The sequence below is a fragment of the Phoca vitulina genome, unplaced genomic scaffold, assembly GCF_004348235.1.
Source record: "Phoca vitulina isolate PV1807 unplaced genomic scaffold, GSC_HSeal_1.0 scaffold34, whole genome shotgun sequence".
NCBI lineage: Eukaryota > Metazoa > Chordata > Mammalia > Carnivora > Phocidae > Phoca > Phoca vitulina.
In genome coordinates, this window is record NW_022589737.1 from 1,255,852 (window position 1) to 1,278,806 (window position 22,955).

Below are 22,955 nucleotides of genomic sequence, written 5' to 3' on the forward strand. Positions count from 1 at the left end.
AACTGCCCCAAGCATGTTCTTTCCGCGCTCTCGCTCTCACGAGCGAGCCTATCACAGCTCGGCGGGAGCATGAAGTCCCGCCTCCTGGCTGCTAAGTGATATCTGTATTGTCCAGTTAAGAAGTGGGAGCGCGGCTTTGTCCACGCCTCTGGCTCTGACAGACAGCTCCGCAATCCTATCGTTCTTTCGAAGTGTGGTATCGAACCAGAGCCAGCCAATGAGGAGCGGTCCAGGAGGCGGACAGGCCGCTGCCAGGGTTGGGTGCGCCGCTGAACGGATGGCAGAGACAACCGAGCGGATTCTTGAGGAACGCTGGCCAGGTGAGAAGGCCTTAGGCTATAACTTGAGAATTAGCTGCAGGTGCAGCCCAGGTTGTTGGTGGCGCTGAACGAAGAGCAGGAGGTGGGGCTCTAATGGCGGCGGGTGGGGTGTGTGAAGCGGAGTCTAGGGTCTTGCAGAGGAGGGGGCGTGGGATGTGGGGTGGGGACATCCTGGAATGGAAGGATGTGAAGGTCCGGAGTGGGGCGTGCGCTTAGGCCAGGAGGGTGTGCGAAAGATCGGATCCTGGGACTAGTCCTGGAGAGGAAGGCGCTCAGGACGCTAAGTGGTGGGGTGCCCGCGAGGGGTAGTGTCAGAGCTGTTGAGTTATGTGAGGTGGGAGGCAGGGAGTTGGGACCCGCTAGAGTGAGCAGAAGAGGGGCGTGGAGGGGAGTAAAAGAGTGAGAGGGTGCGAGAAAGTGTGCAGGCAAACTGGGCTGGGGAGGTTGCAGTCTTGGAAACTAGAACGAGGGTGGGACTAGGATGCCACAGCTCACAGGCACCGTCGAGGAGAGCAGATGCTAAGTGTATAAAAGTGTCTTTGCCCTTATTTGCTTTAGCGATGTGCTAAAATGACCAGAGAGCACACTAGGAAAACTCCCTTAAGGTCCTGACTTAAATTACCAGTTCCTGTACTCAGTTTTCAGGTAGAGGTTCTAGTACTCTCATTTCCTCTGTTGACTCTTCTAGGTATGTGGCTCATATCAACTCAGTGGTGTAAACATTTTTCTGTTTCAGGCATTCCAGAAAAACATACAAACCTGTGGGGTGTGGCAGGATTATTGACTTCCTAGGGTTAGGTGTTTATTTTTGATTGCAAGATAGGGTAAAATTTTGGGGTTGTAATTTAAAAACACATGTAAAACTGTCCCTCTGGGACAGTTAATTATGGAAAAGATGTTGTTGGGGCTAGGAATGGGTGCTTCTTAATGCCTTCCACCTAGTCCGGTGTTATTTTTTCCCCTCGTTTCCTCCAGTTACAGTGAGAAGAAGATTGGGAGGGATGCAGGTTCCTTTTTTCCCCCTGCAGTCTTGAACAATGTTGCATATCCTTTATTACTATATTCTTTATCATTTGGCCCTTGATCAGCTTATGGTTTAAGAAGGTAGCACTATCTTAAACAGAAATAGCTAACCTCCTTCCTTCAGCATTTTGTTTTAATCTAGTTTTGTTTTTTCTTCCCTGAGCTTTCCGTGCTTCAGTAGGAAAAATTTATTTTATTTTCCCTTCAGATTTTCATCTAGTTCCATGAGCTGTCTCTGAGATCAGTGGCTTAAATCAGCAGTGTCAATTACAGACAAGTCTTGAGGTAGGCATTTGGAAGTGGCTGTAGATCTGAGCAGTAGTTGCAGTGTGATAATATGGGATTGAAAGTGCAGTGATCTGTGTATGTCTGTCTTTCCCTCTTGAGTGCATCACTACCTGCAGTAGTGATCAGTCATGCTCTTCAGTTGACCCTTTGACCCTGTTGGGATTTGGAACAGAAAGAAGCTTGTAGCCAGTCAGTTGCTGCTGAAATGTAGGGCCATAAATTGGGCATATTCAGTCATGACTTATTTCTCTGATTTCTACTTTCATCTCTGTACTTAATATTCATTTCCTGCTTTCTTTCATACATTCCTGCTTTTTTCTAGAATGCTCTCTTTCTGGGGCACCTGGGTGGCTTAGTCGTTAAGCGTCTGCCTTCGGCTCAGGTCATGATCCCAGAGCCCTGGGATCGAGCCCCACATCCGGCTCCCTGCTCTCTGAGAAGCCTGCTTCTCCCTCTCTCACTCCCCCTGCTTGTATTCCCTCTCTCACTGTGTCTCTGTCAAATAAATAAAAATCTTTTTTTTTTTTTTTAAGATTTTATTTATTTGACAGAGAGAGAGAGAGACCGCGAGAGAGGAAACACAAGCAGGGGGAGTGGGAGAGGGAGAAGCAGGCTTCCCGCAGAGCAGGGAGCCCGATGCGGGGCTCGATCCCAGGACCCTGTGATCATGACCTGAGCCGAAGGCAGATGCTTAACGACTGAGCCACCCAGGCGCCCCAATAAAAAAAAATCTTTAAAAAAAAATAGAACGCTCTCTTTCTCCATTTAATTATTTTTTTTCTCTATTTCCAGTCTTTCTTATTTTCTTTGCATCTCTTCCCTAACCACCTTTTTTCTATTCCCATGTTTGCTCTTTACTCCTGTTGTACCATGCTATTGTCAGTAATGATTATGTACTTGTTAGCTGTGAAGGAGTAGGAAGCAGAATTATGGTGATAGAATCCAGTCACTCCTTTTGAGTCTTGACCCATAGACCTGACTTATGCCTACTTCCTTGCCAGTCAGTCATACCTCAGGCAAGGCTTGGGTGTTAGTATTAGCTCTGACCCTCTCTGGCGTGTTCATTAGCTCCTGTCTCCTTTATGGTTTTTTTGCCACCATAAAATATGAAAATGAATTAGATAAATTGGAAGTGTTTAATATCCTACACTGTTGACTTTTCCATTTCAGCTATTTGAGTGTCATCTGCTGCTACCCATTGATGTCAAGATGACTAAGCTGGGATTTTTGCGGTTGTCCTATGAGAAGCAGGACACACTTCTGAAGCTTCTCATTCTGTCGATGGCTGCTGTGTTATGTGAGTGTGCATGTGGACCTCTCTTTCTTTGGGGATGGAAAGGAGAAAATCTTGAAAAAAACTCAAGAATGGCTTTCTTAGATGCCTTGTTCTTTTCAGTAGGTTGTGATGTGTTCTTTTTACTGTTATCTAACAGTATAATTTTATGAAGACAAAATACAGGAAACAGGATTATAAAAGTCAGGGGTAGAGATCATCTGAGAAAGAATGGGAAGCATGCTGTGCTAATTCTGTTTTCTCATAGGGCTGGAAGATATACTGGGGACCCTTGGACACTGAATTTTATAAAAGATAATTGTCTTCAGTCTAGTTGCCTACTTTAGTATTTCTGAAAATCTCTTCAGAACTTATTCTATTTTTTTAGATTTTCTAGCTCTTGATGAGTCATAAGTATAGTCTCTTAGTTTGCTCCAAAGTAAAAGTTAGTTGTGGGGAGGGGAGGTCAACATATAAAAAAAGTGAGCATGTAAGTTGAGTGCAGTATTAATAGGTGAATGCGTTGTTACAGGCCTTGATAATAAGTAGTTAAATGTGTCCTACCTATGTGGAAAGTGTAGGTGTCATTGTCAAGGGAAAGTGAACTTGTTTTTGTTTCTCCTGTGTGGGAGAGATGGATAAATACTTTATTCAGGGTTTTTGTTTTTTTTTTTAAAGATTTTATTTATTTATTTGACAGAGAGAGACACAGTGAGAGAGGGAACAAGCAGGGGGAGTGGGAGAGGGAGAAGCAGGCTTCCCGCCGGGCAGGGAGCCCGATGCGGGGCTCAATCCCAGGACCCTGGGATCATGACCTGAGCCGAAGGCAGACGCTTAACGACTGAGCCACCCAGGCGCCCCAGGGTTTTTTTTTTTTTTTTTAAGTAAACTCTACCCCCAACATGGGATTCAACTCATGACCCCAAGATCAAGAGTCACAGGCTGTACTGACTGAGCCAGCCAGCCACCCCTGTTTAGGGATCATTTTACATTTCCTGTGACTTCTGTGCTGGATAATATTATTATCTCTATGATACTATAATCTACTATTATTTTTCATGGCAGACTACCATTAAAATATTAACTTTGGTTTACGCAGCGTTCTCCACCCGTCTCTTTGCTGTCCTGAGATTTGAAAGTGTCATCCATGAGTTTGATCCGTGAGTACTTTTGCTTGGTCTGGTATTTGCTTTGGGAAGCTTCAGGTTCATGGGTTTCAAATGTCAAATTCTAATCAGCTCTTGGTGATGGGGATGGGTGCTTCCTATATATTTAGGGCAAAAAACCCTCAAGTTTTCCAGAGGAGATAATTGCTTCCTTTTGAGACATTTCTGTTGGAATTAACCAAGTAAGTCTCTCAAACTCGTTATCTGGCTAGGCTAAGAGAAGTCTGGCTACTCAGCTTGGTCCACAGTTAAGTGATACAAATTGAGGGAAAGGGGCCTGGTGTATGTTTAAGGCTCAGAAGAAGATCACAAGTCATGAACTTGAGATTTATGACTTTTTGTTTAACAATTTATATGATAGAAATTGGGCCTATTGGCTAAGTTCTAAGATATTGGGGAACATTTAAAGCCATGAGTTTGATTAGGGATTTTAGGTGAGTATTCATTTTGTTTTAAGCACTGTTTTACAGATTATCTCTAAATCCTTACAACCCTGTGAGATGGAGGTGCTATTTTCTCCTTTATATAAATGAGACTGAGGCTAGGAGAGGCTATTGAAGGTTACATGTTTAGAGGAGCCAAGATTTGAATCTAGGTTTGTCCATCTCTAGACACTAGAGTCACTATGTTGTATTGCCTAAAGTTCAGGCCTAATTAAAAATTTGGAAAGCCAGAATCATAGGTTCTTTAAGTGTCATTAATATTTTAAAAATATCACATTTTAGCTTATAGAGCATTGATTCAAAAGTTGATCTGCAAATTTGTTATTTTGTGTAGGTATTTGAAAGCACTTTGGAGGCATATTCTTTGGGGCCTCTCAAATCAATTTATATTTTTTTTCTCATGAATGAGAAAACATATCCTTTTGTTTCTTGATCACCAGTCTGTTAAGGCTTTTTCTCAGATTCTCTAGATGACAAACATTGAGGCAAGATGGTCAGGGTAAATGAGACTATCTGCTCTGTGGCCATAGACCTAGAAGGAACTGTAAAGATCTTGTGATTTGATGCTTTCTTTTGTGGAGCAGGAAACTGAGGCCTGGGTTGTGACCCCAGTCCAGACCTCTTCCCACTAATTTATACATCCTCTGCCTTGCCCTGCCTGCCCGTAGGTAAAGGACATAGTTCTCATACATGTTGACTGCCTGCTACCCTCATTCCTTTGTTTCTCTGACAGTTACCAAAATAACATTCATTAGCAACAAACAGAAGGATAGAGATTTCTGCCATCTGCTACTTCTGCTTACTTCAGCTGCTAAAACTTGACTGACCAAGAAGGAAGTAGGGTTAGAGGGATGGGCAGGAAAGGTGGTTAGTCATCATTACCTTTAGTAATTAAAAATTCCTTTTATTTATTTATATTTTTCCTTTTTTTTTTCTTATTTATTTTTACTTTTTTAATTAAATTTTTATTTGAATGTAGTTGGTACACAGTGTTACATTAGTTTCAGGTGTACAACATAGCGATTGGACAAGTTTTGTACATTATGGTGTGTTCAGGACAAATGTAGCTATCATCTGTCACCATACAGTGTTAGGACTATATTCCTTATGCTGTGCCTTCTATTCCCGTGAATTATTCATTCCATAATTGGAAGCCTGTGTCTCCCATGCTTTTTCATCCATTTAGCCCATCCCCTCAACCTCTGCCCCTGTGGTAACCATCAGTTTGTTCTGTTTTTACAGGTCTGATTCTGCTTTTTGTTTATTATTGTGAAATCATATGGTATTTGTCTTTCTCAGTCTGACTTTCTTTTAGCATAATACCCTCTAGGTCTTTCCATGTGGCTGCAAATGGCATGATCTCATCTTTTTTATGGTTGTGTAATATTCCATCGTATATATATATGTGTGTGTGTGTGTGTGTGTGTGTGTGTGTGTGTGTGTGTGTATACACCACATCATCCTTATCCATTCTTCTGTCAATGGACTCTTAGGTTGCTTCTGTATCTTGGCTACTCTAGATAATGCTGCAGTAAACATATGGGTGCATATATCTTTTTAAATTAGTGTTTTCATTTTCTTCAGGTAAATTCTCAGTAGAGGAATTACTAGATCATATAGTATTTCTGTTTTAAATTTTTTTTTAGATTTTTTTTTTTATTTTTTGACAGAGAGAGAACACAAGCAGGGGGAGTGGGAGAAGCAGGCTTCCCGCTAAGCGGGGAGCCCGATGTGGGACTCAATCCCAGGACCCTGGGATCATGACCTGAGCCGAAGGCAGGCGCTTAACGACTGAGCCACCCAGGCGCCCTCTGTTTTTAATTTTTGGAGGAACCTCTGTACTGTTTTCCACAGTGGTTGTACCAATTTACATTCCCACCAGCAGTGCATGAGGGTTCCTTTTTCTCCACATCTGCACCAATACTTGTTATTTCTTGTCTTTTTGATTTTAGCCATTCTGAAAGGTGATAATCTCATTGTGGTTTTGATTTGCACTTCCCTGATGATGAGTGATGTTGACCATCTTTTCATATGTCTGTTGGTCATTCTTATTTTTATTTTTAACTTTTTTAATTGTTGTTTTCTCTTCTTTTAAAATAAGAAACTTAAGAGGTTACATACCTTGGACCTAAAGAATTGTGTCCTTCCCTGTATAACTCCAAGAATTTGTATCAAATATTTTTTTAAAGATCTTATTTTTAAGTAATCTCTACGCCCAATGTGGGGCTCAAACTTACAACCCTGAGATCATGAGTCACATGCTCTACCAACTGAGCCAGACAGGCGCCCCTCAAATATTTTTATGTAATTTATATTTTTATGCTATTATGTAGGTGGCATCCAGAACTATTTTAAATAACATGAGTAGGACTTCTAAGTTTAAACACTCATTAAGAAGTTTGTGTTACTGAGTTGATTAAGAAAATCGTGAGGTGTATAGATGTTATACCAACATCTTTAGAGATGCTCATCACTTGAAGTTATCTTTGTGTCCTCCTCTGTGGTATCAAAATGTTCTTTTTTATGTTCCTGTTTCTTGGAAAGGGCCAAATTTATTGGCGCCTACATCTCAGCTGTTTTATGTTTGGTGCTTGAATTCTCTGACTGGTGCTAATGCCTACTAATTGCCAGGCTGGTAAAGTATCCTGCTTGAGTTAGGCTCCAGTTGCATTTCCTTCTTAGAGAAGCAGTGCTTTAGTTGAGACAAACATGGAGCTAGAAATGAGCAGACTTATGGTAATATAAAATGATTTTCATACTTGGCATAATTTTTGGTACCAAATTGATTTTTATTGGAGTAATGGTAAGTTCCTCAATGATGAAACCTGAGGAACAAAATTCTCTGCAAATTGGTACAAGTATTTGAGTATGAAGAGGAGGAGACATAGATCATTTCTTTCTTGCCACAGGTACTTTAATTATCGGACTACCCGGTTCCTGGCTGAAGAGGGTTTTTATAAATTCCATAACTGGTTTGATGACCGGGCCTGGTACCCTTTGGGACGAATCATTGGAGGAACAATTTATCCAGGTGAGAGGAACAGGATTTTTTTTTTTTTTTAAGAGATATCAGGCATTCTATATTATGGAACAATTTCTCTTATTTCAAATATCTTTATTTTGTGACAATTGTAACTTCATTCTGATTACAGATCCCTAAAAATGGATCTTATATATACAGGAGAATATATATGGGAGATAGGGATGGGTGGATTTTCATAAATTCTGGAATTTATAGGCCTAGCACAGTTGCAAGGTGTTAGTATTTATGGTGGTTTTTCAGGAGTTATGTTATCACTTTATTGATACTTTGATTTTCTCTTTCTCTTTCCCTTAAGTTCTTGTCTTACTAAGATAACCTAATGGGGTTTCTTCTTCCTGTTACAGGCTTAATGATCACATCTGCTGCAATCTACCATGTACTCCATTTTTTCCACATCACCATCGACATTCGGAATGTCTGTGTGTTCCTGGCCCCTCTCTTCTCTTCCTTCACCACCATCGTCACGTACCACCTTACCAAAGAGCTCAAGGTGAAGGATTTGGGGTGATAGGCTTGGGAATGAATGTTGTTGAACCTCTCCACCAGGTGCTAAAGGGTGGGGGATTGAGAGCGTCAGAAGGGCAGGGAGCCAGAGACTAAAGACAACTTTGGCTAGGCTAAATTATTGGGTTCACTCCAGCCCCTTCCTAGAATATGTGGTTTCTCTTTATTAGCAACTGTTTGTCCTTATAAGAGAACATTTGAAGGTCAAATATAAATTTCTACAGAAGGAAAAAAAAAAACATTTAAAATGTAAAATGTGAGCTTTAGATTTTGAAGTTCTCACAATCTAAGGGAGAGGAAAAATAACTACAGGAAGTGTTCCAAAATGGTTAATTTTTCCTACTGGCAGTGTACATTTAGCAATTATTTGTTGATTTTTTTTAAACATTTATTTAAAAGTTATTAAACCACTTTTGTAGTAGGCTCCATAATACTGACTCTCTATTTCTAGGTTTCTGCATTGCTGATCCTGGTTCCTTGGATGCTATTCTTAGTTTGTGGCTATGGTGTCAGGGAGATACCTGAGAGGTGATAAACTAGTAGGAGGTCTTGGGACACTTGAGTTTAGTTTGGAAACCTTTTCAGCCTTCTCTTTGCTGCCCTTGTTCCAAATTTGACTCTTCCAACAGACAAGTCCTTACTCTCTTTTGGAGTGTGAGTTATATTTCGCTGTTCCTCTCTTCCGAGCTCACAGATTGCCTTGTGATATTCCAACTTTATTATCCAAGCTCCTGGCATCTTTAGTCCAGATAGATGATCACCTTTTGGCTTTTTAACTTAAATAATAATTGTCTTCCTTTGATTATCCTTGCACACCTCTTAGAGCTGTGACTGTTCGGCAGTGTGCAGATATTGTTAGGGATTTGGGACTCATAAGCCTGGGAATACTCCAGCCAAACAGCCCATTCTGGGGCAGTGTCTGATGTCTGACAGCTTACATGATTTGTCTGTCCTTAGCATATGTGTATTCAGTTTCAGAGAAACTGGTCTCATCATGGGGAATTGGTTGTGAAGTTTTTAGCTTTCTTGTGCTGCAAACATTTCTAGCATTTCTAGCATCACTTCTGCCTTGGAAAGTGTTGGACTGTTCCCTGGGCCCATTTTAAGTAGAATGGACTAGTAGGTCCTCTCTTTTCTCTCAGGAGTGGATGGTGTTAACTTCCTGTTACCCCTCTTTTCTTACAGGACGCAGGGGCTGGGCTTCTTGCTGCTGCCATGATTGCTGTAGTTCCTGGGTATATCTCCCGATCTGTGGCTGGCTCCTATGATAATGAAGGTAAGACTTAAAATGCTGAAGATGATCTGTTCATTTCATTATTCAGTAGATCTTCAGGAAATGCAGTAGAATCTGAGTTCATATCTGATGTTTAGCAATAGCAAAAATGGTATCTGGGTGAGGAGATTAGAAATGGGCAGGAAGGGACCTCAGACAAATTTATAATCTGTCTGTCATCTCCTCCGGAAAGGTAGCTGGTAATTTTCCTTATATAAGGTCTTTTGCTCTTCTCTGGATTCATAAAAGTCGAGTTAGTTCAGTGTTGAATGTTACTGTTATTTTAACATTGTAATCGTTTGCTTTTTTTTCCTAGATAAGAGAGATGGATATTCTTTTTTTAAAGGTTTTATTATTTATTTATTTATTTATTTATTTTAAAGATTTTATTATTTATTTGAGAGGGTGAGAGAGAGAGAGCACGAGTGGTGGGGAGGGGCAGAGGGAGAGGGAGAAGCAGACTCCCTGCTGAGCGCGGAGCCTGATGTGGGGCTTGGTCCCTGGACTCTGGGATCATGACCTGAGCCAAAGGCAGATGCTTAACCAACTGAGCCAGCCAGGCACCCTGAGAAATGGATATTCCTTTTTTTTTTTTTTTTAAAGATTTTACTTATTTATTTGTCAGAGAGAGAGAGAGCGCACAAGCAAGGAGGACAGCAGAGGGAGAAGCAGGCTCCCCGCCGAGCAGGGAGCCCGATGCGGGGCTCGATCCCAGGACCCTGGGATCATGACCTGAGCCGAAGGCAGACACTTAACCGACTGAGCCACCCTGACACCCCCAGAATAGTATTCTTAAATATTATGCCAGTATGGCCTTTTATGAATTGTTGTTCTGTTCTTTCTGCAGGGATTGCCATCTTTTGCATGCTACTCACCTACTACATGTGGATCAAAGCAGTAAAGACTGGTTCCATCTATTGGGCAGCCAAGTGTGCCCTTGCTTATTTCTACATGGTAACTTTTCACTCCTTTCTTCCACGAGTGTCTCTATTGGGATCAACTGATATAAACTGGAAATAGCTCTTGGGCTTTGAGACCATGGATTGGAGGCTAGAAGTCTTTATTGTCTTGTGTCCCTACAAAGCCCAATCCAAGGCAGGTGTGGATATCTATCCATTGTATAATAGCAAAGTAGAGATAATGTTTTTAATTTTTAAAGTTCTCCAAATACCATACGTCCTATGGGTACATATTGGTTATATTTTTTCCTGTTCAATCTTATGTATTCACTTCTCCCCTTAACTGCTTTCGCTTAACATGTATCCTTAAATCCTCCATATAATGTTATAATAGATTGCATCTAGATTAACCCTGAGGGTTGGGTGCTTCTTTTTTTTTTTTAATTTTTATTGTTATGTTAATCACCATACGTTACATCATTAGTTTTAGATGTAGTGTTCCATGATTCATTGTTTGTGCATAACACCCAGTGCTCCATGCAGAATGTGCCCTCTTTAATACCCATCACCAGGCTAACCCATCCTCCCACCCCCCTCCCCTCTAGAACCTTCAGTTTGTTTTTCAGAGTCCATCGTCTCTCATGGTTCATCTCCCCCTCCGATTTCCCCCCCTTCATTCTTCCCCTCCTGCTATCTTCTTCTTTTTTTTTTTCTTAACATATATTGCATTATTTGTCTCAGAGGTACAGATCTGAGATTCAACAGTCTTACACAATTCACAGCGCTTACCAGAGCACATACCCTCCCCAGTGTCTATCAGGGTTGGGTGCTTCTTTTGTGATCATGATGGCAGGAGGCATAGGGAATAGGGGATTGAGTTACAGTAATAGGTGTGAATTTGATTTTCCTATTTAAAGAAATCAGTTATTTAAACTCTTTAAGCCACTTGGCATAAATGAAGTTTATAGTTAGTATAAAGAGGTATTCTTTGCAAGGTCACAGGTAATATCCTAAGGTATAGTGGGGGCCTGAGGAGGAATGCTTAGAGGAACTCTTTTTTTTTTTTTTTTTAAGATTTTATTTATTTATTTGACAGAGAGGGAACACAAGCAGGGGGAGTAGGGGAGGGAGAAGCAGGCTTTCTGCCGAGCAGGGAGCCCGATGTGGGGTTCGATCCCAGGACCCTGGGATCATGACCCGAGCCGAAGGCAGATGCTTAACAACTGAGCCACCCAGGCGCCCTGAGGAACTCTTCTTTTTTATCCTGTCATAGGTTTCTTCATGGGGAGGTTATGTGTTCTTGATCAACTTGATCCCTCTCCATGTACTGGTGCTGATGCTCACAGGCCGTTTCTCCCACCGGATCTACGTGGCCTACTGTACTGTTTACTGCCTGGGCACCATTCTTTCCATGCAGATCTCCTTTGTGGGTTTTCAGGTGAGCCCTAGACTGAGTAGAGTTCTTAGCTACTTCTACTTTCTCTAAACAGCTCCAACCAGCTTGATTTATCTTGGATTCCGATGAAGAGAGTAAGACTTATTCACAGTCTAACCTTGGACTGTTGTGCTAACTGAAGCAACAGAATCATTGGTCATTAAAGTCTCCTTCCAGGGTGCGTTAATATTTGTTCCATAAAGTTTGAATTGAATGACTGTTAATTGGGCTTAGGTTTATTGGAGGAGAGATACTTTGATCTGAGTTGATATAAATGCAAAGTTATTTGCAGTCCTTTTTAATGTTGATGAGTCTATGTATTAGTAATGATTCCTGACCTTCTTGATAGGGCCTGTGTGAAAGTCCTTTAGGAAGCAAAACACAAATGTTGTAACCACATTACTCGTAGGGTTAAGAGACAACTATGAAACCAAAGAGTAATGTGTGGTGTGTTTGATTTCTCACGTAAAATTCTGATGGAAATGGAACCCTTATTCAGAGGTCAGCAGTATTTTCCTTACTGTTCATCTAGTGTATGCAATTTACTAATCAGTGAAATATAAAAATGAAAAATATGATCCTGGTCCTTAAGGGGTCTTTAAGGGAGTTACAGTCTTGCAGGGAAGGAAATACATGCAGGTGTCTATATTCTGTAATACAGCAGTTCTGGAAATGTAATTCCTGGACCAGCAGCATCTGGGAACTTGTTAGAAATGCAAATTCTGGGGGCAGCTGGCTGACTCAGTAGAGTATGCGACTTGATCTTGGGATTGTGAGTTTGAACCCCATGTTGGGTGTAAAGATTATAAAAAATAGTAACAAATTTCAGTATTCTGAAGAAGCAAATGAACTCCAAATTTTTTATTAAAAAATGCAAATTCTGGGGCTTTATCAGAGACTCACTGAATCAAACTCTAGGGGAGGACTCCGAAATCTGTGTCTTAACACCCTCTCTTCTTTGCCCTCCCCATGGTTACGGTGCTCCCTAGTTTGAGAACCACTGGTCTAAGCAAAGAAGGAATTTATAAGTAATATAGGAGATCTAAAGTGCATGGAACATAGAGAATAATGGATTTCAGTTTAGGCAGATTAGGAGGAAATGGTATTTGCATTGGGCCTTGAGTGATGAGAAATTCTGTGAATGTGAATTTTGGGAAAATGAGAAAATTGCTATCTAGGCTAAAAAAATAGCCTGAGTAAAGGCCAGAGGTATGATAATGATACAATATGAGATGCTTTGGAGGATTCCAAATACTCCTTGGAAAATGCAGCAGGTGAATTAGACCTTCCCCTCCATTGGCCCTAATTCCTCTGAGGCCTCAGAACTCATTTGACCCTTTGTTTGGTCCAAACTAGGTCAGGATAATTCAGGTCTAGGCTAGATCCATTGTTTTCCAGCATTGTCATATATATGCTTTTACCTACAGCCTGTCCTTTCATCAGAGCACATGGCGGCCTTTGGGGTCTTTGGGCTCTGCCAGATCCATGCCTTTGTGGATTATCTGCGCAGCAAGTTGAATCCACAGCAGTTTGAAGTTCTTTTCCGAAGTGTCATCTCCCTGGTAGGCTTTGTCCTTCTCACTGTGGGAGCTCTCCTCATGCTGACAGGTAGGGAAGGCTCATAGCTTTTGTAAATGGGTATGGAACATATAATAAAACTTCAAAAATATGGGTTATTTCTTGACCACAGAAAGATTCATTCTTTTCCTCCTAAGAGTATAAAGGCCTGCTTCTTCACATTTCAGTCCACTTGTCAGCCCAGTGTTTGGATTCTGCGTAGTTAAGAATGTCTCATTAGAGTAGCTCTTAATGTCAGAAATATCACACTTGGTGAAAGGACTGTATCTCACTTTGCTAATTTTTCTCCTCTTTTTTTTTTTCTTTCCTATTGGTAGGGTGGAAGAAATCGATACTGCTGGCTGTACCCTACAAATACGGCCTTGTCTAATCCCATATGCACTAACCCATGGCTGTTTAGCATGCCACGTTTTCCTCACTTCTCAGAGGCTGATCTGGTTCTGCCCAAGTCCCTGTGTGTTGTCTACTTTGGAGCAGCACTGGCGGATGTAGCTGACTGAGTTTATAGAGTTGGCCATGGTTTGGCCAAATTTGACCTAAAACCCTTTGAACGAAGCACTTTTGCCTCCCATCTCTGAGTTTATGTACAGCCTGACTTTATTCTGCTAGCTGTGCTGACAAAAGTACTCTCAAGTTTGAAAGAAAGGATGGAGTGAAATCCTCAAAGTATTGATGGCATTTTATTTTATTTATTTATTTTTTAAAGATTATTTATTTGACAGAGATAGAGAGAGGGAGAGCACAAGCAGGTGGAGCGGCAGGCAGAGGGAGAGGGAGAAGCAGGCTTCCTGCCGAGGAAGGAGCCTGATGTGGGGCTTGATCCCAGGACCCTGGGATCATGACCTGAGCTGAAGGCAGCTGCTTAACTGACTGAGCCACCCAGGCGCCCCTATTGATGGCATTTTAACAAAAACCTAATCCTTCTCTGTCTCAGACTCTTATTAAAATGGAAAATTGTGATTAGTTAGGGTCAGAGGTTATTTTGTTTCAGGAGCGATTGTGAAATGTTTGTTGCTTCTTTGCTGCCAGGAAAAATATCTCCCTGGACGGGGCGTTTCTACTCACTGCTGGATCCTTCTTATGCTAAGAACAACATCCCCATCATTGCTTCTGTGTCTGAACACCAGCCCACGACCTGGTCCTCATACTATTTTGATCTACAGCTTCTGGTCTTCATGTTTCCAGGTCTGTCTGCTTTGTGTTCTTAGGTGGCCTTCTTTTGTAAGAATCACCATTTGACTCAAAATAAGTAAATTACCCTCATCTTGTGTTTTGTTGTTGTTTTTGTTTTTTGCCTGTTTACCCTATGCCATACAAAGGATGGCTAAGCATTTTTCTAATATTTGAGGCAGAGTAGGAGTCAGAAGTTGAACAGTTAGAGATGCTGGCAAGTTCAGAGCCTCATAGTTTTCTGTTCATTTGTGTTATAAGTTAGAATTCAACTCGAATTTGAATTCAGGTTTTTGTTTTTGTTTTTGAGTACTTTCAGAGTACCTCTCTCCCATCCCCCATCCATGACTGCTCCCTATTTATTTCTTGGCAGTAACTGAAGTTTGAGAATAGGCATGGCTGATTGTAAAGACACAGCTACTTATCTTCTAGCCAATCCAGATATGTTTTTGGATTTACTAGAGGTGGGGTGCTTCCTTTTTCTTTTTTTTTTAATAATAATATAACTTCTATTTTTTTTCTTATGAAATATAGACAAGTTAAAAAAAAAGTAAAAATTTCAGGAGTTCTCACCACGCATCTGTTGCTACTGTTATCATTTTGATGTATGTTCATCTAGTTATTTATTCATTTATTTATTTTAGTTTTTTTTTTTAAGATTTTATTTGAGAGAGAGAGAGAGAGAGCGAGCACAAGCGAGGTGAGGGGCCAAGAGAGTAGCAGACTCTTCACTGATCAAGGAGCCCAGTGCAAGGCTTGATCCCAGGACCCTGGGATCGTGACCTGAGCTGAAGGCAGATGCTTAACCAGCTGAGCCACCCATGCACCCCTTAGTTATTTTTTTTTTAATTAAAAATTTTTTTTAGTAATCTCTACACCCACCCAGGATGGGACTCAAACTCATGACCCCGAGATCGTGTCATGTGCTCTTCTGACTGAGCCAGCCAGGCCCCCCTCATCCAGTTACTTATTGAATAAAAATGAGATGATATAGTTTTTCCCCAATTTTTTTCATTTTATGAAGAATCATAATTTATGTTATTTAGTATTATTTTAGAGTTATGATATTTAAATATATTATTTGTTTTTTTAAGTACAGAGATGTGTAAAGAAGGCAAATGGTCCATATTATCTTGTAGCAATATTTTAATTGATGTATTGTATTCTATTATATAAACATACTATAGAAACTACCTCTTTTATGTTGGATGTTAGGTGGTTTCTGACTTTTTGCTCTTTTAAGGAGTCCTGTAGTAAACATCTTTGCACGTATCTATGATTATTTATTTTAATTGCTTACTTCTTTTTATTTTTACTTTTGTAGTTGGTCTCTATTACTGCTTTAGCAACCTGTCTGATGCCCGGATTTTCATCATCATGTATGGTGTGACCAGCATGTACTTTTCGGCTGTCATGGTGAGGAATGCCCTCAGTCATAGCATCAGTTCTGCTCCTGACTCTGAGGGCCATGGCAGGATTCAGAATGTACTGATGATTGTGCAAATGCTTCCCTCGGAGCACTTGAGGGGCTGAGTTGTAAAGCTGCCCACTGTTGCTGCTCCTTCTCAAGGATGTGTAATGGGCTCATACATTCTGGTTGTGTGGCCCAGCTTTCTTGGATTCATAACCTTGTATCAGGAAGGGGCACATATACTCTGTTGGAGAAAGTGACTGTGGGCAGGTTTCTTCCCCTCTCTTTCTGCATGTCTTAAGGAGTTGACATTTTTTTCCTTAAAGCCCTGGGAGGATTGCCAAGTGTTAGATTGTTGAAAGAGGAGAGATTTTATACATTGTAGTAAAACAGTGTTTCTTAAACCATAGTTAAATACATTCTTTTTTTTTTTTAAAGATTTTATTTATTTATTTGACAGAGAGAGACACAGTGAGAGAGGGAACACAAGCAGGAGGAGTGGGAGAGGGAGAAGCAGGCTCCCTGCTCAGCAGGGAGCCTGACATGGGGCTCGATCCCAGGACCCTGAGATCATGACCTGAGCCGTAGGCAGACGCCCAACGACTGAGCCACCCAGGCGCCCCCCATAGTTAAATACATTCTTTAACATATAGTTATTTGGGGACACATATACATATATACATATATAACTGAAAATAGTTTAAGGAATATATACTTCTACTGTAGATACATCAAGTATTTTCTCATATTCTTTTTTTATTGAGAAATCATGTTTGTTGAAAACCACTGAACTGATGTCATGATGTACTAATAGGTTGAAATCTGTAATTTGTAAAACACTGATTGGACTGTGTTTTTGTTTGCTTCCTGTCTCTTGTAGGTCCGTTTAATGCTAGTGTTGGCACCTGTTATGTGCATTCTTTCTGGCATTGGAGTCTCCCAGGTGCTGTCCACTTACATGAAGAATTTGGACATAAGTCGTCCAGACAAAAAGAGCAAGAAGCAACAGGATTCCACTTACCCTATTAAGAATGAAGTGAGAATTAAGCAATGCTAAGAACAGGCTTGGGAAACTCTGTGTGTATATGTGTGTGTGTTTGTGTGTGTGTGTATCTGTTTTTTGAGTGAGAGAATAGAGTGTTGTCACAGTGGTCAGAGTGAACTCGTATAGCCCCTGACTTGTTTTGATTCATCTCATCTATATTGTGTGTAAGAAGCTGTTCTGAGTCGTGAAATTTAATTTGCTTTATATTCTTCCTTGTTTAGGTGGCAAGTGGGATGATACTGGTCATGGCTTTCTTTCTTATCACCTATACCTTTCATTCAACCTGGGTGACCAGCGAGGCCTACTCTTCTCCCTCCATTGTGCTGTCTGCCCGTGGTGGGGATGGCAGTAGGATCATTTTTGATGACTTTCGAGAAGCATACTATTGGCTTCGTCACAATACTCCAGAGGTAAAAATTTGGGAGGGGTGGGATTGAGGGGTATGGGGAAGTGGGAGACGTTCGCTGTGATAGTGAATCAATAGCTTTTAGGTGGGTGGAAAGCCTGGAGAAATTGGAACTATAGAACCCTGGTGTTGAATGAGCCCTACAGGTCAGCCTCCATTCAATTCAGGATTTCTTCTGTATCCTTACTGGTAATCATCTACACTCTTGACAGCGTGGTGATTTTATCATGAGATAGACCACCCCAATTATAAAAGAAATCAGAAAATAGAAACAAGAGAAAAGATATAGGGGCTTCTGGGTGGCTCAGTTGGTTAAGCGACTGCCTTCGGCTCAGGTCATGATCCTGGAGTCCCAGGATCGAGTCCCACATCGGGCTCCCTGCTCAGCAGGGAGTCTGCTTCTGCCTCTGACCCTCCCCCCTCTCATGTTCTCTCTCTTATTCTCTCTCTCTCTCAGATAAATAAATAAAATCTTTAAAAAAAAAATTTTTTTTTCCATAAAGTGATCACCTGATGATAAGCACTTTTAACATTTTGGTTTATAACTTTTAAGAATCTGAAGTGATTTTCTTGCAGTAGCAATAGCCCTTCTGAGTTAGGCACTTGATAAAAGCTTTAAGAATTTCTTAGTTCTCGTCCATTATATTCTGTGGTTTATATTCCCCCCCCATCTTGATATTAACTGCTTTTTGTGTATTGCTAAAGATCATTTATTTAATAAAATTATCTGATGACACCAGATTATTTATTTGGAAATATTACCCAGTCCCCTATACCTACCATCGTTTTATGCTTGTTTATATAAGGTGATCTGAGATGAAAGGATTTGGAATGTTGAATTGTATAATTTGCACTGAGATTCCATGATTATATTATAAATGTAGGACCAAGTGCCAAGATGTATTTTCTGGTTAGGCAGTGCCTCACTGATTATCAGATGCCCTTCCAGTTCTTCTCTTGTATTTGAATTTTGGAGGCAGCGAGCTTATTTTCATTTCCCATTCTTCTTTCAGGATGCGAAGGTCATGTCATGGTGGGATTATGGCTACCAGATTACAGCTATGGCGAATCGGACAATTTTAGTGGACAATAACACATGGAATAATACCCATATTTCTCGAGTAGGGCAGGTAAAGTGAAGGGGGGTCATTTGAGTGTTTGGCACACAGGATCTAGTGGGGAATATTTCTCTCTGAGGGATCATATGACTTGGAATTTTGCTCTGAGAAATGTGCATTTATTTTTCTAGGCAATGGCGTCCACAGAAGAAAAAGCCTATGAGATCATGAGGGAGCTTGATGTAAGCTATGTGCTGGTCATTTTTGGAGGCCTTACTGGGTATTCTTCTGATGGTATGTACTTGATTCTAACTGTAGGTCATAGAGTCTAAGAAAACTAGATGAATCTCCTATTCTTCTGGTCTTTTTTTTTTTTTAAATAATATCAACATATTTTCTTGGTTGGGAAAGTTCCTAAATATTTGCAACTTTAGGGTTTATATGTTTTGATTTTTTTGGCAACAAGTAAGAGGTAAAAGTAAATAATTCTCATATAGGTATGGCATGCTGTAATTGTCTAAAGACCTAGGAGTAGTTCCATAACCAGTAAACAAAGAACATAAAGCTTAGCTGAACCTATTGTGGTGTTCATTTCACAGTATATATATAAATCAAACAGACAAAAAGTAATAGCAAAGTAAAATACAATGTGAAAAAAAAGAACATAAGGCATCTGAAATGAACTTAAGAATTAGCATTTTTAGTGGGTTTAAGCCATAGATTCATATGCCAGTTTAAAATGTTTTATATTTGTGTGTGTGTGTGTGTGTGTGTGTGTGTGTGTGTGTGTGGCATATGTTACCATGTTCCCTATGATTAATAGCAAAACCATGTTTTTAGAAGACTTGTCAAAATGTGGTTCTCTGCCTTAAAAAAACTTAAAAAAAACTAAAGCAATACCTCATTTTTACTTGAAAATGTGAAACACTTTTGAAGGTTTATTTATTTTTTATTTTTTTATTTTTTTTTAAAGATCTTATTTATTTGACAGAGAGAGACACAGCGAGAGAGGGAACACAAGCAGGGGGAGTGGGAGAGGCAGAAGCAGGCCTCCCACCGAGCAGGGAGCCTGACGCGGGGCTCGATCCCAGGACGCTGGGATCATGACCTGAGCCGAAGGCAGATGCCTAACGACTGAGCCACCCAGGCGCCCCACTTTTGAAGGTCTATAATAAAAAGTGGTAGATACTACCCAGTCCCCAAACCTAAACTCCCTATGATATCAGTTTCCAAAGGCAATTATTTCTTCATTTGTTTCTTTTAGTACTTATGTTCTTATTTCTAAAAATACGTATATTCCTCTATTCGTTGATCATTTTAGATATGCCATATCAACTTACAATTGTAGAGAAGAAATTTCGTCCTTTTTATCACTTCCCACTTCCTCCTTTTGCTCTTGATTCTTCTTAGTGGGGTCAATTTTTAATTTTTGGTTAAATCCAGATAAAGTATTTTCAAAATCGTGACTATGTAAACATTCATTGCTGAGTCAGCCCGTATACCATGGTTACATTCTCACCTAAAATAACTTTTGTTTTCCTGCAATTAATAACTACCTCATATTTTTATCTTAATTTTCTTTGAATATATGACTGCTTCTTAGAGATGTTTAAATTTTAGATTATGTGTCTCTATATACAGTACATATAAAGTGCCAAGTATAAAGTTAGAAGACTGGTTTCCATGTGTGTCTTGTACAAGCAGAGGAAGAATGATGATGGTAGGGACGTGTGTCCACAGACTTAAACTTGCACAATTGTACCAGCACTGTTTGTGTAGAATCATTTATAGGTTTTTCTAGTAGTCACAATATAGCCAAATACTACAGAAAAGTATTTGTATATGTATATATGTATATGTATTTTTATATATATGAATATACATTATATGTGGTAGAAAGAGATAATTTCTCAAAATCTTAGCACTAACCACTGTTAAGTAACCACTTTCAGTCAGTCAACCTTTTATTGCCCACAAAGGTACACAGAAGTATGTTTAATGCTGGCATAAAAATGAATGTCATTATTTGGATTACACTGTAGTTTTTTTCTGTGAAATTAAGGAAAGTAGCATGTGAGACACATGACAAAGTAACTTAACATTAAAAGAAAGTGCTAAGATGAAGAGGTTTCAATTGTACAAATATTTTTTTTATTTTTTTTTAAAGATTTTATTTATTCATTTGAGTCACAGAGATAGAGAGCATGAGCAGGGGGAGAGGCAGAGGGAGAGGGAGAAGCAGGCTCCCCGCCGAACCAGGAGCCTGATGTGGGGCTTGATCCCAGGACCCTGGAATCATGACCCGAGCCGAAGGCAGACGCCCAACCATCTGAGCCACCCAGGTGCCCCAATATTTTTTTTAAAAGATTTTATTTATTTATTTGACAGAGAGAGATATAGCTAGAGAGGGAACACAAACAGGGGGAGTGGGAGAGGGAGAAGCAGTCTCCCCGCTGAGCAGGTAGCCCGATGTGGGGCTCGATCCCAGGACCCTGGGATCACGACCTGAGCCGAAGGCAGACACTTAACGACTGAGCCACCCAGGCGCCCCTCAATTGTACACATTTTTAAAGTGAACTTTGCATTGAACATTTTTAAAAATGCAGATTTGTAAGTATATAGCGTGATCAATTTTCACAAGGGGAACATATCCATGTAACTAGCACCCATCAAGAAACAGAACATTACTAGTGTCCTAGAATAATTCTTCATACATCCTGCATCTGCCCCCCCCCCCCCGGTCTTCTAAGGGTGACCACTATCTTGGCTTCTAATGCCATTTGTTTGTTTTTTAAACAGATTTATTAAAGCATTTTAACATATTGTACACTGCATATATTTAAAATCTGTAATTTGGTAAGTTTTGACATTAATATATACATACCTGGGTAGTTTTGCCTGTTTTTGAATTTTATAAATGCAGTAGTACAGTATGTACCCTCTTTGTTTCTGGCTTGTTTGGTCAGTATTGCGTTTGTAAGATTCATTCATGTTGCAGGTCATAATAATTTCTTAATTCTCAGGGCACCTGAGTGGCTCAGTAGGTTAGGCATCGGCCTTCCGCTCAGGTCATGATCCTGGAGTCCCAGGATTGAGTCCGCATTGCACGCCCTGCTTGGCGGGGAGTCTGCTTCTCTCTCTGCCCTTCACCCTGCTCTCTCTCTCTCTAATAAATAAATAAGATCTTTTTAATTTTTTTTAAAGATTTTATTTATTTATTTGACAGAGAGACACAGCGAGAGAGGGAACACAAGCAGGGGGAGTGGGAGAGGGAGAAGCAGGCTTCCCGCGGAGCAGGGAGCCGGACACGGGGCTCGATCCCAGGACCCTGGGATCATGACCTGAGCCAAAGGCAGACGTTTAACGACTGAGCCACCCAGGTGCCCCAATAAATAAGATCTTAAAAAAATTTTTCTTAATTCTTATTCCTGTGTAGTATTCCATTGTGTGAATATAGCATAATATATGCATTTTATTTTTTATTTTAAAGATTTTATGTATTTATTTGACAGAGAGACACAGCGAGAGAGGGAACACAAGCAGGGGGAGTGGGAGAGGGAGAAGCAGGCTTCCCACTGAGCAGGGAGCCCGATGCAGGGCTCGATCCCAGAACCCTGGGATCATGACCCAAGCCGAAGGCAGATGCTTAAGGACTGAGCCACCCAGGTGCCCCTATTTTTTATTTTTCATGAAGATTTTATTTATTTGAGAGAGAGAGAGAGCACAAGCTGGGCGGGGGTGGGTAGAAGCAGAGGGAGAAGCAGACTCCCGGCTGAGCAGGGAGCCCAATATTGGGTTCGATCCCAGGACCCTGGGATTACGACCTGAGCTGAAGGCAGATGCTTAACCAACTGAGCCACCCAGGTGCCCCAATGTGTGCGTTTTAGTGTTGATGGGTTCAGTTTGGGGCTGTCACAAATGATGCTCTTATGAACATTATTGTGCTTGTCTTCTGGTGAACATATATATAATGTTAATAATGGAATTGCTAATTTAGAAGGAATGTATGTGTTCAGCTTTAATAGGTACTGGCAAAGAGATTTCTAAAGTGGTAGTACCAATTTACATTCCTACCAACAGTGTTGTTGGTTGTTCTGCATTCTTGCCTAACACTCGGTATTACAAATCTTTTTCATTTGTGCCTGTATGTGGTGGTAATACAGATGTATTGAAGATGAAGAAACTGTTCTAATGAAGATGGAGAAACTGTTCCTTCATAATCACTTAGTTATGTGGGACTATAAAAACGTGACAATCAGAGATTTAGTTAGGTCAAATTGATGCCTAATTGTGAGAATGATAGCATAGGTTAAGTTTATGTAAAGAAAGACTCAGAACACCTTAACAGAGAAAAGCTTTCTTTGGACATTGTGCTATGTTTTTGAATTGTTGCAAGAGTAGTGATTTGACAATTTCTCTGATCTATATATGGAAGCTAGACTTTAAAAAAAAATAAGATAACCACTGAAAAAAGAACACTGTCATTATCTAAATTTATGAAAACATGCATGTGAAAATCATGAAAGAAGCATTGTTTAATTTTCTCATATTGAATTTATTTCTCAAGGTCAAATGATTAGGCTGCATTAGTTGGAATTCTGAAAAACTCAAGAGGTATGA

The 22,955-nt window shown here is 40.4% G+C and overlaps 1 protein-coding gene across 2 annotated transcripts in view; it reads left to right on the forward strand.

The window, feature by feature from the left end:
* The first annotated feature begins 237 nt into the window (after nt 1-237).
* The window catches only part of STT3A (STT3 oligosaccharyltransferase complex catalytic subunit A), a 32,341-nt gene continuing 9,623 nt past the window's right edge, over nt 238-22,955 (forward strand). The window contains exons 1-16 of one of the 2 annotated variants that reach the window (XM_032426320.1): nt 242-320; nt 1,552-1,628; nt 2,802-2,928; nt 4,004-4,064; nt 7,423-7,544; nt 7,901-8,046; nt 9,246-9,336; nt 10,181-10,287; nt 11,506-11,670; nt 13,095-13,275; nt 14,275-14,430; nt 15,740-15,831; nt 16,707-16,862; nt 17,093-17,281; nt 18,291-18,407; nt 18,527-18,629. In XM_032426320.1, coding sequence (XP_032282211.1) covers nt 2,841-2,928; nt 4,004-4,064; nt 7,423-7,544; nt 7,901-8,046; nt 9,246-9,336; nt 10,181-10,287; nt 11,506-11,670; nt 13,095-13,275; nt 14,275-14,430; nt 15,740-15,831; nt 16,707-16,862; nt 17,093-17,281; nt 18,291-18,407; nt 18,527-18,629 — 1,774 coding nt within the window. In that variant the 5' untranslated portion in view covers nt 242-320; nt 1,552-1,628; nt 2,802-2,840. Of the gene's footprint in view, nt 321-1,551; nt 1,629-2,801; nt 2,929-4,003; nt 4,065-7,422; nt 7,545-7,900; nt 8,047-9,245; nt 9,337-10,180; nt 10,288-11,505; nt 11,671-13,094; nt 13,276-14,274; nt 14,431-15,739; nt 15,832-16,706; nt 16,863-17,092; nt 17,282-18,290; nt 18,408-18,526; nt 18,630-22,955 lie in introns of both variants that reach the window. The other variant, XM_032426319.1, reaches the window with a different exon arrangement.